A 15,130-nucleotide genomic window follows, 5' to 3' on the forward strand; every position below is an offset into this window, starting at 1 on the left:
AGACGCACTTTTTTTCCTAAATTTGGTCTCAAAAAAGTTACCTGCATCTTACACGTGAAGGACACAGTCTTATATGTAAAGGTAATTGCATTCAATAATTGTTTATTTGGCTTTTACAAAACGTGAGAACTAAAAGAAACCACGCTATTGAAACTTTTTTCCCTTGTGTGTGGCCGTCTAAATAAGGGTGCGTCTTATATGCCGTCAAATACAGTAATTAGAAATAAGGCCTTTGTAACAATTCCTCCTTTTCTCGACCCATACTTCCATTCAAACAATACAGTCAAAAGTCGTTAATTCGGACACCCATAATCCGGAATGATCTATAAACCTGACCTCAAAGCTACAAACTTTCTGCGCATGCAGGCATTTACGAGTGCGTTTAAGACCTTTACGACTGCGAATATGTGTGCGCATGTGCGTTTAATGTGTAACGGACGGTATAAGCTAAGCTAAAATTATCTAATACAGTTAATGTTGCAGATTGCGTTGTTCCTTAATCTTCGAATTGGATCCGGCTTATTATTTTTTACAGACTGTTAGAGCAATTTTATAAAAGTAAGCTTGAACTTTCGATTATGTCAAATAGAATTTTCGATATATATTTACTAATATGTAAAGGATCTACAAAGCGAAAGTATGTTTTGAAATCCGAAATCTGTTTATCAATTTCACACCGCGGCCCGCAATGAATTGGAAGTTAATCTGTCAGCACTATCCTTATCTTCAGGGCAGATGTTTTTATTTTATTTGGCTTATAATTCCTTACTAAATGTAGTACTTCATCTCGATGTACTCTGTCTTTGATATGATTTAAATCAAGTTCCTCGTCACTATAATTTGCTTCCGATAGTGAAGAAAGTGACCCAGAGGTTATTGAAAACGAAAAAATTTTGATTGACAAATTAGTCGGTATTCTCAACACAGCAATTGTAGGACTTGAACAGCGGAACTTTGTAACTAAACAAGAAATTATGTCTGTTTGATAGAATTAAAGAGAAAGTATTATCACATGAAACGAAGCAACTTAAACAACTTACATTGAAAGAAATGTTTAATAAAGTAAACAAATAAATATTAAGCTTTTTCTTTTTGTAAATTTTGATACCCTTTAGATCATAATTGTTTTTTATTTCATAAATTACGGTTTCATATTTTTAATTTTGTAATTTCTGCATACCATCTTACCAAATTTAAACTGATGATCTATAATCCGGAATCACCGAAGTTCCGACGAGTCCGGATTAACGACTTTTGACTGTATTTGTCTGTTAATATATACATACATATTTCTGATAATAGTAAATGTTGCAGTTTTTTTTCACTTTACAATATTGCAGTTTTTTTCACTTCCAAAAGTTACAATTAAGCAGTCTGTTTCATTTGACCTGTATAAAGTTTAAGTTATTTAAAGGTTTATTTAATGCATTACTTACATAAATTTTGGGGTGGGTTACAGAATACCGGTCTCTTAAACACAACATCAAGGTTGTTTTAATGGCCTTAGTATTTTTTAAAAACATTTTTATTCTTTTATTATAGAATTGTAAGTTAATGCATTGGATTACCGGGAAAGTGCTACTTGAGCATAGCATTGATGTGCATTTTGTTCAAAAATAAAATTCAGTTATTGCACAAACTAAGCATCATTTACTTGAATGGTCTGCTGTCTTTTTCTCATTACTGTAGAACTAAAAAGGAAAGGCCAAAAGTAAGAGACTTAGCTTTGTTGACATGTTCTCCAAAGATGCAATTGGGAATAGTTTTCTGTGGGAGAAATGAGCAGTACAGCTAGGGTTAAATAAAGTATTTTTGGAATAATGAAAAATTAAATTATAGCATTGATATCTGAAACCAAATCAGTATTGATTCTCTTTGAAAGAGGTAGATAATCCTGCTATGATTTAATTAGATTAAAGATTAAAAAACCCCAAAACTGATAAATCGGCATTCACTGTTTTATTTCAAGCACACACGTATTATAAAAATGCGTGCTCTTCTAAATTAAGGAATTAACATTATAATATTTACATATAAGAATAAGATATGTTTTGGAAATGTCTTCCAAATTTTTATTAGAGTTGTTTGAAATATCAAACTTTATTTTACTATTTGCTTTCCTACAAACTAAAGCATGAAAAATATTTTTTTCATTCTTTCTTTCTAATAGTGCCTCCAGATTTGTGCCTATTGGGTTGTGTTTTTTGTATTGAAGATTATGATAAGTCAGTGGAAAGTGATAAATTATCCATGTGGAAAAAGGTGAGTTTTTCAGGTACTTATACATTAACATAACCTTATATATTAACATAACCTTTGTAGCATGATTTAGTTTTTTTTTTTTTTTTTTTAATGCAAATTAAAAGGTTAAAAACTACTTATCTGGGGCAAGTTAGCGATTTTCGCGATATTTTTAAAAGCATTCCCAAATTATCAGCATTTATCGAAATTGACAAACATTGTCAGCATAGCAGAAGAAAACACATTTTGAAAATTTAAAATATAAATTTTAATTATCAAATACGAATTAAATGATGCATCAAAAATACATATGTTATGATATTCTTCTCTTAGTACTGTTCTCCCCATGTGCAGTGCAATCTGTTTTTGCTTTAAAAAATGTCAGAGTTTCACAAACTCAGAGTTGTACACTGGTTATCTGCTAAATGCATCTCATCATTGTTCCTTTTAGTGATTTTTGTGGTAAAAGTGTATTCCTGCAGAAATTTTACCATAATTTTTCCCATCATTAGTAAATTCCACCAGCAATATTTGAAAATTTAATTAATCTAAAAATATCACAATTCATCTATAAAAACTGTTGGAAATTAAACAACAAAAAGAATGCATACAAAAATGGCTTAAGTTGCTTGGTTGCATTTTTTTATCATTATTTCCCACAAAAACAATTTAAATAATAACAAATATATATATATATATATAAATCTGAAAGCCTTCAGATTTAATTTAGATTTAAAATTTAGTTAAAAATCTAAAAATATCACAATTTATCTATAAAAACTGTTGGAAATTAAACAACAAAAAGAATAAAAATGGCTATGTTGCGTGGTTGCATTTTTTATCATCATTTCCCACAAAAACAATTTAAATAATAACAAATATATATATATAAATCTGAAGGCTTTCAGATTTTATTTAATTTAGATTTAAAATTTAGTTAAAAATCTAAAAATATCACAATTTATCTATAAAAACTGTTGGAAATTAAACAACAAAAAGAATGCATACAAAAATGGCTATGTTGCTTGGTTGCATCTTTTATCATCATTTCCCACAAAAACATTTTAAATAATAACAAATATATATATATATATATATCTGAAGGCATTCAGATTTTACATTACGCCCAAAGGGGCACTTTTTAACGTTTTGTGCGTTACGTTTATTAAATTCGTGCTTAAAGGGTAAAAAACAGCAATATCGCAAAATAATTTTAGACCATATCTTTAGAATTTCTAATACACAGTCTCGCACGCTGGAGATAAAAAATTTTTTTTTTTCCTCTTATGGTGTTGCCATTGTTCGCTTGGAAATCATTGAGTTTGTTAATCAAAAATTCGTTAAAGTTTTACAAAATACGAAAGGGATAATAAAACAAATTCCAAATTTGGGCTTGCAGATGCACATATTTGGGTGGAAACATATGTTATTTAAAATTTGATGGCTCTAGGTATCATTGTTTTATCACAATGCGAGAAACATATATACATTGTTGCAGAGTCTTCATTATTTAATTTCTTTAAATATAATACAGTGCTCTAATATTTGTTGGCAAAAATTTGAAAAGTGAACTGACATTTATAGTGAACCAATGCAAAATGCCAAAATGAAATTAATAGTCCTGAGCAAATTGCATCTTTGGACTAAAAATGTTAATATTTAGTAATTTCAAGTAGTCTTGTTGTGGGAACTGGTACATTAATAGTTATGCTGCTCTTCAAGTTATCACTAACATGTCTTCCTAAACACATAAATTCTGTGCTAAATAAATTTGAAATTGTTCAGATTTTAACAATTGCCCAAAAGAGCTGTTTTAAAGTTTAATATGGTTTATCAGTAGAAATTATCAACAGATATGGCCCAGGTGGAATACTGAAACATTTTATAGGCTATTACATGAATGTGTGTTTAACATGAGAACAGAATATTTTATATCTTCTGTGTATTTGAAAAGTGAAAAAATATGTAATGAAATTCTATGAAAATAATTTAATATGTTTTAATTAGATATGTCATCAGTTTGCATTTTTATTTAAATCAGATTAAAAAATAAAAATAAATAATATTCACAAGAAGAGTTGCATTTGTTGCTATTAAACAGTTGTTTGTTAATTAGAAACAGATAAATTAAATATGAAAAAATAATATCTTACATTTTTGCAAATGGCAACAGAATCCAAAAAAAAGTCGAACAATGCAAAATTGCATTTCGAGAGAATAATAGCCCTTTTGGGCTTTAAAAAAAAAATATGGTTGGAATTAGGAACTTAAATATTAAAGGTATTAAAAACAGTTACCAAAAATAAGTCAACACTGCCTTTCAGAATTATGTGAAACTTAATTTTAAGCTAACCCTGAATTGAATTATTGGAAACTGACTGCTTGAACTCTGATTTATGATCCTATTATGTATAGGTTGAAAGAAATTGAAGAGAGAATTTGGAAATTCCAAACTGAAATAATAACTACAAAGCGAACACATGAAAGCTCTTTAAATATTGTTAAATTATGGAGTTTATTTCCTGTGATGTATATAACTTAACAATTAAATCGGTATAGGCAGAACAACTACACATACAAATAATTGTATGTTTTTTATGCTTCTACCTTTTTTTAATTGCTAGTATAATTTTATTTTATGTAGTGAAAAATTCATTTATACTTTTTTGAGTATTTTTCTGTAGAGTGAATAATTTCCCTAATGTAATAAAACAATTTATTTCAGATCATACAACATCATGGAGGTGAAGTAGAAAATGCATATAGCAGCAAATGTACCCATGTGTTGTGTGAGAATCAAAGGAATTCTGTTGTGCAACAGGTTTGACTCTATTGTACATTTTTAAAGTGATATTTATGTGTTTATTGATTCCCTTTCCCATTGCTTACTGTAATATATTGTTGGTCTTTAAAACTACAGCATTGCAAAAGATAGGAGCTATCAAAACAATATTTATTATACAGGTAACTTATGGTGTAAGTATACAATAATTACAGTACAGCTTGATTTGACCTTCATCATATAAAGAAATCGGTATCTGTAGTTGCTGTATCTGCAATAACTGCCAATACACAGCCTGAAGGATGAAGCATTGGATATATATTTGGAGTATGGCATTCTATATAGTATAGTTACTCATTTTTACTAAATTTCACACTTTTACCAAATCTGCAGGTCTTTGTACAGGGTTCATACGGTTCTTAAGAGTTCTTAAAAGTCCTTAGATTTTTTGGAATCGATTTTTGGTCCTTAAAAGTCTTTAATTTTGGCCAAAATCAGCAGAAGGTCCTTAATTTTAATCATCTGATATTTCTGTCTGTTTTTTCAGCTGCCATTTTGAGTGTGAATTAGCACTTTGGAGGAATACATTTGGCGATTCGCTGCCGTATATGTGGTTATCTTTTGAATGGGTTCATGAGTTTTAATTTGTTTCTATTTCTAATATAAATTGAGTATGCCATGATTTTCTAAGCAAGAAGAGAAACATAAGCATTTTGAAATTCGTTTTCTCTAATAAAGAGCTCTTAAACAACTTTTCGCTTTTGGGGATGTGAATTCTTTTATTAAACGGTTCTAAATTTGGCGACGTTTCAATATTTTGGCGATTTTCAGATTAGTTTCTATAGAAACTTTTTAATTCCGAGATCTGAGAATTTTTCGACGATTTTTTTTAAAACATCATAGCATTGATAAATTTCATTAAAATAATGGTAATTATATTGAAATTATATTTAAAAAATAACATTAAAATAAACAAAAATATTTTTCACTGTCATATTATAAAGTTTCAGTTTGGCAACTTATTATACACTATTTTGAATCTGAAAAATAAACAAGGTATAATGCCATAAAGCACAATTTACGAAACAGCTCTTAGCAAAACCATTCTATTTTTGCTATTGACATAAGCAATTTAGATAACACTTTTAAGTGTTGTTTTGAAGCTTTTTCTGAAAAAAAGATATGTGGATTTGTTCCAACAATCAAGAATACTCAGATTATTGAGGAATTGAAAAGCAGGAAAATTGAGGTCAGTGACACATTTTGCGAGGAAAGTGAAATTGATTTATTGATAGGCACAGATGTTTACTTTGTCTAACTTTAACGTTTGTTTATCTAAACTTTGCTTATCTTTAACACCGCTGCACGCAATGAATTGGAAGTTGATTTGTCAGCACTATCCTTATCTTCAGGGCAGATGTTTTTATTTTATTTGGCTTATAATTCCTTAGTAAATGTAGTATTTCATCTCGATGTACTCCATCTTTGATGTGATTTAAATCATATTCCTCGTCATCATAATTTGCTTCTGATAGTGAAGAAAGTGACACAGAGGTTATTGAAAACGAAAAAATTTTGATTGACTAATTAGTCGGTATTCTCGACACAGCAATTATAGGACTTGAACAGCGGAACTTTGTAACTGAAAAAGACATTATATCTGTTTATAGAATTAAAGAGAAAGTATTATCACATAAAACGAAGCAACTTAAACAACTTACGTTGAAAGAAATGTTTAATAAAGTAAACAAATAAATATTAAGCTTTTTTTTTTTTCTGTAAATTTTGATACCCTTTAGATCATAATTGTTCTTTATTTCATAAATTACGGTTTCATATTTTTAATTTTATAATTTCTGCATGCCATCTTACCAGATTTAAACTGATGATCTATAATCCGGAAAAATCAATAATCCTGGATCGCCGAAGTCCTGACGAGTTCGGATTAACGACTTTTGACTGTATAAAACATTCTGGGGACACACCTCTTTTAGGAATATTGTGGAATTTAGACAGTGATACTTTAAGGTGTAACATAAATGTAAATATGATAACTTGTGATATTAAGGTAATTAAGAGACTGATTCTGTTTATTTTACAATCAAATTTTGATCTAATTGGAATACTTGCACCAATAACTTTGCTTCCAAAACTTTTGTTACAAGAAACATGGAAGTTGGAATTTTTTTGGGACGAGGTATTGCCTCATGATTTTGTAAGTAAATTTTTTGTGTGGTTATCTGATATACTTTTGTTGAAAAATGTGGCAATACCCCGATTCATTAGAACCTTTGCAACAGTTGAATTGCATGTATTTGTCGATGCCTGCAAATATGCTTATGCAGGATGTATTTTCTCAAGAAGTGTTGATTCGTGTAGCGTAAAAATTACTCTCTTAAGAGCAAAATTTAGAGTAGCTCCTATTAAGAATTTGACGATTCCTAGTTTGGAATTAATGTCTGTAAAGCTCTTAATGATTTTGATATAAATGTAACTTTATGGTGTGATTCCACAGTCCCATTATGGTGGATAAAAAATCTTCGTAATTGGTCGAACTTTGTAAGCAATTGTGTTAAAGAAATTACTAAGTTGACAAAACCTGAATCATGGAGGCATGTGCCTGGTAATATGAACCCAGCAGATGTGTTATCTCGTGGTTGCTCTGCTAAACAAATGATTAACTCAGAGTGGTTTAAGGGACCTCTTTGGCTAAGAGAAATCCCTGAATTTTGGCCTACCAATATTGTTTGTCAGCCGAACGAAGCTGATTTGGAAAAAAGGAAGGTAAAAGTTATTAATGTTAACTTTTCAGAGGATACCACTCCTTGGTATGCAGAAAGAGTTTCTGATTATGAGAAAATGATTCTTGTAACCGGTTGGGTGTTACGTTTTATTTCTAACTGTAGGAAGAATTCAAATTTGTGTAAAGAATCTAAACTAACTGTTGCTGAAATCATAAATTCTGAAAAAGTTTTGATTTGGTTGGTTCAAAGCTCAAATTTCCCTGACATTGGAGCTCTTAACCTACTTGATGATGAAAAAATTCTAAGAGTTAAAACTAGAATATTGGAACGCAAAGACAATTCTGAATTTTTAACACCAATTTTGTTACCGAGTAAATGTATCTTTACTACATTGTTAATTGAGTCAGTTCATAAGAGACATTGTCATGCTGGAACTCAAATGCTTCAATCTATTTTAAGAGAAAGATTCTGGATACTAAAACAACATAAAACTGTGCGTAACGTGTTAAAAGGGTGTGTCAACGATATAAAGCGAAACCGATGTCTTGTGAAGTGACTCCTCTTCCTGAAGATCGCGTAGGAGATTATAGGGCTTTTGAAATTTTGGGAGTAGATTTAGCTGGCCCATTGTTTTTGAAAGACGGTAAGAAGGTTTGGATGGCACTCTTCACATGCACTGTGTACAGGGCAATCCATCTAGAACTGGTGACTTCATTATCAACAGAATCTTTTCTTTTGGCTTTAAGACGATTCATAGCCAGACGGGGCAGACCACGAACCATTTATTCTGACAATGGGACTAACTTCCGAGGAACTTATAACGAAATGTCTAAACTTAACTGGGACATAATAGAGAATGAGGCAAAAATAAAGAGAATAAATAGTATGGAAATTCAATCCACCAACATCCTCCTGGTGGGGAGGTTGGTGGGAACGGCTAGTTCGCATGGTTAAAGAGCTTTTAAGACGTTTTTTGGGAAAATCGGTTTTATCTTATGAAGAACTGGAAACCTTAATTTGTGATTGTGAGTCGGTAATTAATTCTCGACCTTTAACATATATTTTGGAGAACTCTGAAGAGGCTATCTCTTTAACTCCGTCAATGTTTTTAATTGAAAATTGTACTTCGAATGTAGCAGATATAGATAAAATTGACTCTCAGCATTTTTTGAGAAGAATTAAATACCGCACAAAACTTCTTAAAAATTTAAGGAATCGTTTCCGAAAAGAATATTTGGGGCAATTAATAATGAAACAACCACAAAATAAAGTAACCCGGTTGCCTAAAATTGGGGAGATAGTCTTAATAGGCGATGATTTCAAAAAACGCTTGTATTGGCCTTTGAGTAAAATTATAGAAAAAATCCCTTGTCAGGATGGCAAAGTTCGAACAGTTAAACTAAAAACTTAGAATGAGATTTTCATAAGGCCCATTCAGCGTATTTATCCACTAGAGATACAAATAGATGAAAATTATTTAGTTGAAGAGCCTTTCTTATCATCGTAGAGAAAAACGATCAGACTGACATAGAGCATATAAAACAGAAATTTACATCGTCAGGACGGATTGTTAAGAAGCCTAATGTACTAGACCTTTTTAATAGGATAACATATGTTTTTGAGTCGTTTGCCACTGACTCAAAAAGGGGGGAGGATGTTGCATAATCTAGAAAATATTGTTAAGAATTTTATTATTACTATTTTTATTATTATTGTCTATTTTTCAAAAGTGTGTTTTTGTTTTATTATTGTGTGAAGTTTGTAACTATATGCCTTTTCTTGTGTGGCAACAATGCTTCTGTAATTCTTCGATTTGTACTTTTATGTGTGCCAAGTTTGATGGCGTAATGGTCTGGGGAGAGTGTCGATTGATTGTGTAGATGAAACATGTTGTTTCAGAATGTTATTTCTTTAAAATATGTAAAATACATGTTATTTAGTTTCAACAATCTTGTTTATCATTTTAACGTATGCCGTTGGACATAAAATCTGCCTGCTATTTACTAAACCTCTAGACCGATCAAGTATGTGACAAAATGAGACATAAAAAAAAATCAACATAAAGCTAACTGTTAGTAAAACGTAAATGTCACGTATCGTCTTTCAAATATGATCAATTACAGAACAAAGTCTTTAATCCGGACGTCCATAATCCAGAATGATCTATAATCTGGCCCTCAAAGCCATAAACTTTATGCGCATGCGCATAATACGTTTACGCATGCGCGTTTAATGCACATGTCCGCTACGCATGTGCGTAAAGAGAAGAGATTCTGTTTATAGAAGAGAGAATTAAAGAGAAAGTAGTAGCACAAACAAAACAACTTGCATTGAAAGAAATGTTTAATAAAGTAAACAAATAAATATTAAGTTTTTTCCGGAAAAAGCCCTAATCCAGAATCACCGAAGTCCCGACGAGTCTGGATTAACGACTTTGTACTGTATTATAAGTGTAAAATATTTAATGCTACTTGATAAATTGCATAAAGTTTATTTTATTCTCAAACTTATTAACAATTATGTTTATTAATTCATGTTTAGTAATAATGCATACTACTTAGGGATCTATTTTATTTTTAGGATGGTATTACAAAAGTGAAATTCAGGCATAGATAATATTTTCAATTGAACGTATTCAGTTCCCATTTGTTCCTAGGCCCTTAATTTTTTTCATTAATGGTCCTTAAAAGTACTTAATTCCCATGTGCAGAAATGTGTACGAACCCTGTTTGTAGTCACAGATGCTCTGCGATATTCCAGCTTGTGTATAAACATAGACCAGACAAATTAAGTTGGCAATAGATTTGATGAAATCTTTAGCTTGTTTTTGTAACATAAATATGTGACAACAGTTATACTGTATGCATGATTGCTGTGCAGCATGCATAAAGTGTGGCTGTTATGGGTCACAAATCCTAAATGAAGAATGTCCCAGTTCTTCATCTGGGATTTGTGATGTATATATAAAATTCATAAAACTGGATGCATACTTGTGTGTCCTTTTATCGGTTGGTGTGCTGGCGCTATTTTTCCTTTCTTATCCATATTTGCATGATTCTTACCATAATTTGTTCAGTATGAGCACTAATTGTTTTTGCTACTGTTATATAATCCATTGTTTTGATACTTTACATTTCTCCTGCAATCAAAGTGAGAAAATAAGTAAAATCAGAAAATGAAAGTAACCATATTCATCAGAAAATATAGCTGCCATGTTTATTTGATGAGGTATAATTTAAGCTATATGTACACAAGAACTATATGCACACACAATTCTAATATTTAATAGTTGGTTTTCCATTAGTTTTTTATGTTTTCCAGGGACATAACTAGCATAGGTAATTTATACAGTAATTAGGCACATGTAATTAGTGTTGCACTGCTAATCAAATGCATATCCTTGCATGATTTATGCATCATGTAAATTTGAGGCCAATTAATTCCTCTCAATTGTTGTAATTTTAATGTCCCGTAGTGGTGAATTCATTTTCCGTCCTTTGAATTCCTGAAATTTAATAATATGAAGTACTATCTTATTTTTCAAATCAAACAAACTGAAATATCAGCATTTTTTTTAATGTAAGCTTAAGTACTTACTGATTTACAGCTAGTTAAATAATTCATCATTTGTGTATTGATTTTATTTATTCATAGCATCATCACAATAGCAGTTTTTAATGGCTTATTTAGTCTATCTACCTTCAGAATTCATTCTTTCCATCCATAGTTTCCTTGATAGGAATGTATTTATATTATTTTTAACATTTTCTTGGTGTCTATGATATCTAACCATTATCAAGAATAGATCTTAACCCTCTGAGCATCCAGGGTTTTCGATAAGAAAGCACTAATTTCCCAAAACTACTATGAGAACAAATTATTTTTTTGATTTTAATGTAAAAACTCTCCTGGAATTTCATACCTGGATTTGTGTACTTGATATATTGCCTTAATTTTTTTGACATATTTTAATATGCACATATATATACATTCTTACAGATATCACAAAATATATTCTAGGCCGTATATATATGGCCTTGCCGCTTAGAGAGTTAAAGAACTCCAGTATTATGTTATAATGAAGTTCATGAATTTACATTGATAATCAAGGTAGAGTTATTAACTTAAAAATGTTTTATGTTATTTTTTATGGTACTTTTCCATAAAACTTACGTTTTGCCAGCACAAGCAATAAAGTCATCAATAATGGTACAACCGAAGCTAAACAGAATATACTCGCTGGTATCCTTTTAGGCCTCATTTTCAAAACAAGTTGCAGCCATTTCTTATCAGATTGATTGTTTCAACACAGGCATACAATTACATAGAATTTTTACCAGATATTCAATTTTATGCCCTAAGGCAATTCGCGGAAATTAAGTCACTTAGGATGCAATAACACGGCTCACCGAAGGTGAAAATATTGAAAAGGCAAAGTCAAGGGTTAAGTTCATCAATTCTAATGAGAATGCGCTAGCAAAGTAAAGCACTGCGGTTTTACATAATTTCTGAGTAAGTTATTTGTACGAATTGAAATAATTCTTGGATTTAAACTTTTGTTCCAGATTAAGATTTAACTTGTAATCAGTGTATATAATTACTGCGATAATTAGATTTTTGTAGCTTAGTTTACGCAAGATGAGATCATTTGGGTCACATGATATGAACCAGCGAATCAGGATGTTGAACCATGAAAGCATAGTAAATTCTTAATGTCTTGTTACAAATTTATTGCCTTTATTTATTGACTTTTTACAAAATTATAAATGATATTAAAATGTTTATGCTTTCAAAATAAAAAATTCGTAGAACTAACATTTGTTAACATTTTTTATGTGTATACTGTATGTTGTCGCCAATAAAGTCTCCTTGGCGAGATTTGCGCTGGCGAAAAGGAAAAGTACCTTTTTTATTTTTATTAATTTTTTAATAGAATGTTTTTACAAGTATTTGTATATGTGTGCCAGCAATTGTGTATTAAATATTTATGAAACCAGCAAACAGAAGTGATGCACTTCATAAATGTAAGGGCATAAACATAACTATTTTTATGATAAAAAAGAAACTATCATCACATTAAAAAGACTTTAGAGGCTATTATGAATTAGAGTTTTTTCTTTCTGATATATACACAGTCATCACTTTAGTGTAATCAATTGAATCCAGAATAATTACCATGTATAGTGTGGCAGGCTAGGAGAGATTGAGTAAGGTGCTGGAAAATGTTCACAGAGATATTGAATTTTGCTGATGGCCGTGCAGTTGATAGCTGTCAGAGGAGTCATGGTAGAGGATTCATAGAGCAAACAACTGATAGAGGTGGTCCTGTACGTTATTGATTTGTATTTAAGCCTGTTATATTTGGAAGTTGGTAAAGTGCAGTTAAGTCTTCCACATGCACTTTCAACCACTCATGTACTTTCCTAATGTGTGTGACTTGTTGCAATGTCTTCCTGAAAGATGCCATCATACCTTGGAGGGGGGATCTGCATCTATAAGTATATTTGGTTTGCAGGAAATGCATACTTAAAATGGTCCATAGTGCCATTCAAAATGAAGAGTAGACTGTGCTATGAAAACATTCCCAGAGTTGCCAACTCTCCCGATTTAGGCGGGAGACTCCCGATTTTCGACCGCTCTCCCGCCAACCCGATTTACAATATATTTCTCCCGACTTTTTCTTATTCTTAATATTTCTCACGATTTTTATGGAACTTGGCTTAATACTTCGTTATATGAACAAAAAAAAAAGTGATTTTGGATGTCTGAAAGCAACTGAATTTTCTCTAGATTATATCTAAAATGAAACCTTGCGAATCAGATGAGAATTTCTGCTTTGTGATTGACAGCATACGTATCCAGCAACGTCGTTCTCCAGTTGTCCAATGGGCATCGAGCTCCACTGCGTGTCATCTGGCATATATTAGCCAATGAGCACAAAGCAATGTCCTGAGTTGTGTGAGTACACGTGCCTTTAGGAAATAGTTTTAGAAATTATCGTCTTTTGATATGTCTGCGAGAAAGGTGAAATACTCGTGCACGTTTCAAAAATCGTACACAGTTGACTTTCCTTCCATTATTTCTTCAAGGAAATGTAATAAATTTGCGATGTGTACCGCCTGTCGTTGCGATTTTTCGATTTCGCTTGGTGGAAGGGCAGATGTTCTCAAACATGTGCGTACACAAAAACACAAGGACAACATGAGTTGTTTTGAAAAAATGAAAAATTAAATTTTTCTTCGGAAACAAAAGACCAAAAAGTGATTAATGCAGAATGTCTGTTCTCTGCCTTTTTACTGGAGCACAACCTGCCACTGAATGCATCGGATCACGCTGCAGCTTTATTTAGAAAAATGTTTCCCGATAGTGAAATCGCTAAGAAATACTCAAGTGCAAGGACCAAAACAGGTGCAATTGTTAAAGAAATGGGTTTGAAAAATAAATCTTCAGTTATTGATTGCATTAAAAGAGCTCCGTTCTGCCTCTCTACGGATGGAAGCAATAATACCAATTCAAAACTGTATCCAATTGTTGTTTCTTTTTTTAATCCAGAGTCTTCAGAAATTGAGTGCAGTTTACTTTCTGACCCCACTTTAGAAGGACATTCGACAGGCTTTAATATAGCACAGCTAATTATTAAAACTTTAAAATAAAATGCAGTCCCTCTGGATAATTGCTTAGCGCTTGGTGCCGATAATGCACCAGTAATGGTAGGCTTGAAGACTGGTGTTGCAGGCATCTTAAGAAAGGAAATTCAGATTTGCAGATTATGAGGTGCACCTGTCACCTCTTAAATTTAGCAGCTGAAAAGGAGCAGCTTCTTTACCATTAAATGTGGATGAACACATTGTTGATATTTATTATTATCTTGAAAGGAGCGGCAACAAAAGATATTAATTAAACGTTCTATCTAAAAAATCAAATCTGGTATGCTCGTTCGGTAGAGTGAATTAAATGGCGATTAAAATATGACACACCCGGCCGTGAGGTAATGTTCGCTGCTGATGCACAAATGACACGTCTGTACTGAACCGGTTAAACATTACATGAGAATTCAACTTTCATCCCTAAACTTAATATTAAATATATCTGTTATAATAAAAAGTAGTACCACTCATCTCATTAAAATGTATCTTTTAAAGTCCTGTTTAAATACATTATTTTAAGAACTTATGGTTTAATTTTGAAATTATTTTTTGAAGGAAATAAATATTATTTGAAATAATTGTCATTTTTGTTGCAAATAATCCATTTACAGAATGCTGTTTTAAAACCATAGTATTAACCCATTAACCGCCAAAACTACAAGGAATGTTTCTTTTCTCATGAAAATAATAATAAATATTAAAGTAAGCATTTATAA

At 31.3% G+C, this 15,130-nt stretch overlaps 1 protein-coding gene across 1 annotated transcript in view; it reads left to right on the forward strand.

Moving 5' to 3' along the window:
* Positions 1 to 15,130, forward strand: part of LOC118185948 (uncharacterized) — a 151,485-nt gene that overhangs the window by 84,387 nt on the left and 51,968 nt on the right. The window contains exons 9-10 of the mRNA XM_085813870.1: positions 2,171 to 2,262; positions 4,967 to 5,062. Coding sequence (XP_085669996.1) covers positions 2,171 to 2,262; positions 4,967 to 5,062 — 188 coding nt within the window. The remainder of the gene's footprint in view (positions 1 to 2,170; positions 2,263 to 4,966; positions 5,063 to 15,130) is intronic.

Source organism: Stegodyphus dumicola, chromosome 3 (assembly GCF_044657685.1).
Source record: "Stegodyphus dumicola isolate Sdum_Otavi_A_Nest chromosome 3, ASM4465768v1".
Classification (NCBI taxonomy): Eukaryota; Metazoa; Arthropoda; class Arachnida; order Araneae; family Eresidae; genus Stegodyphus; species Stegodyphus dumicola.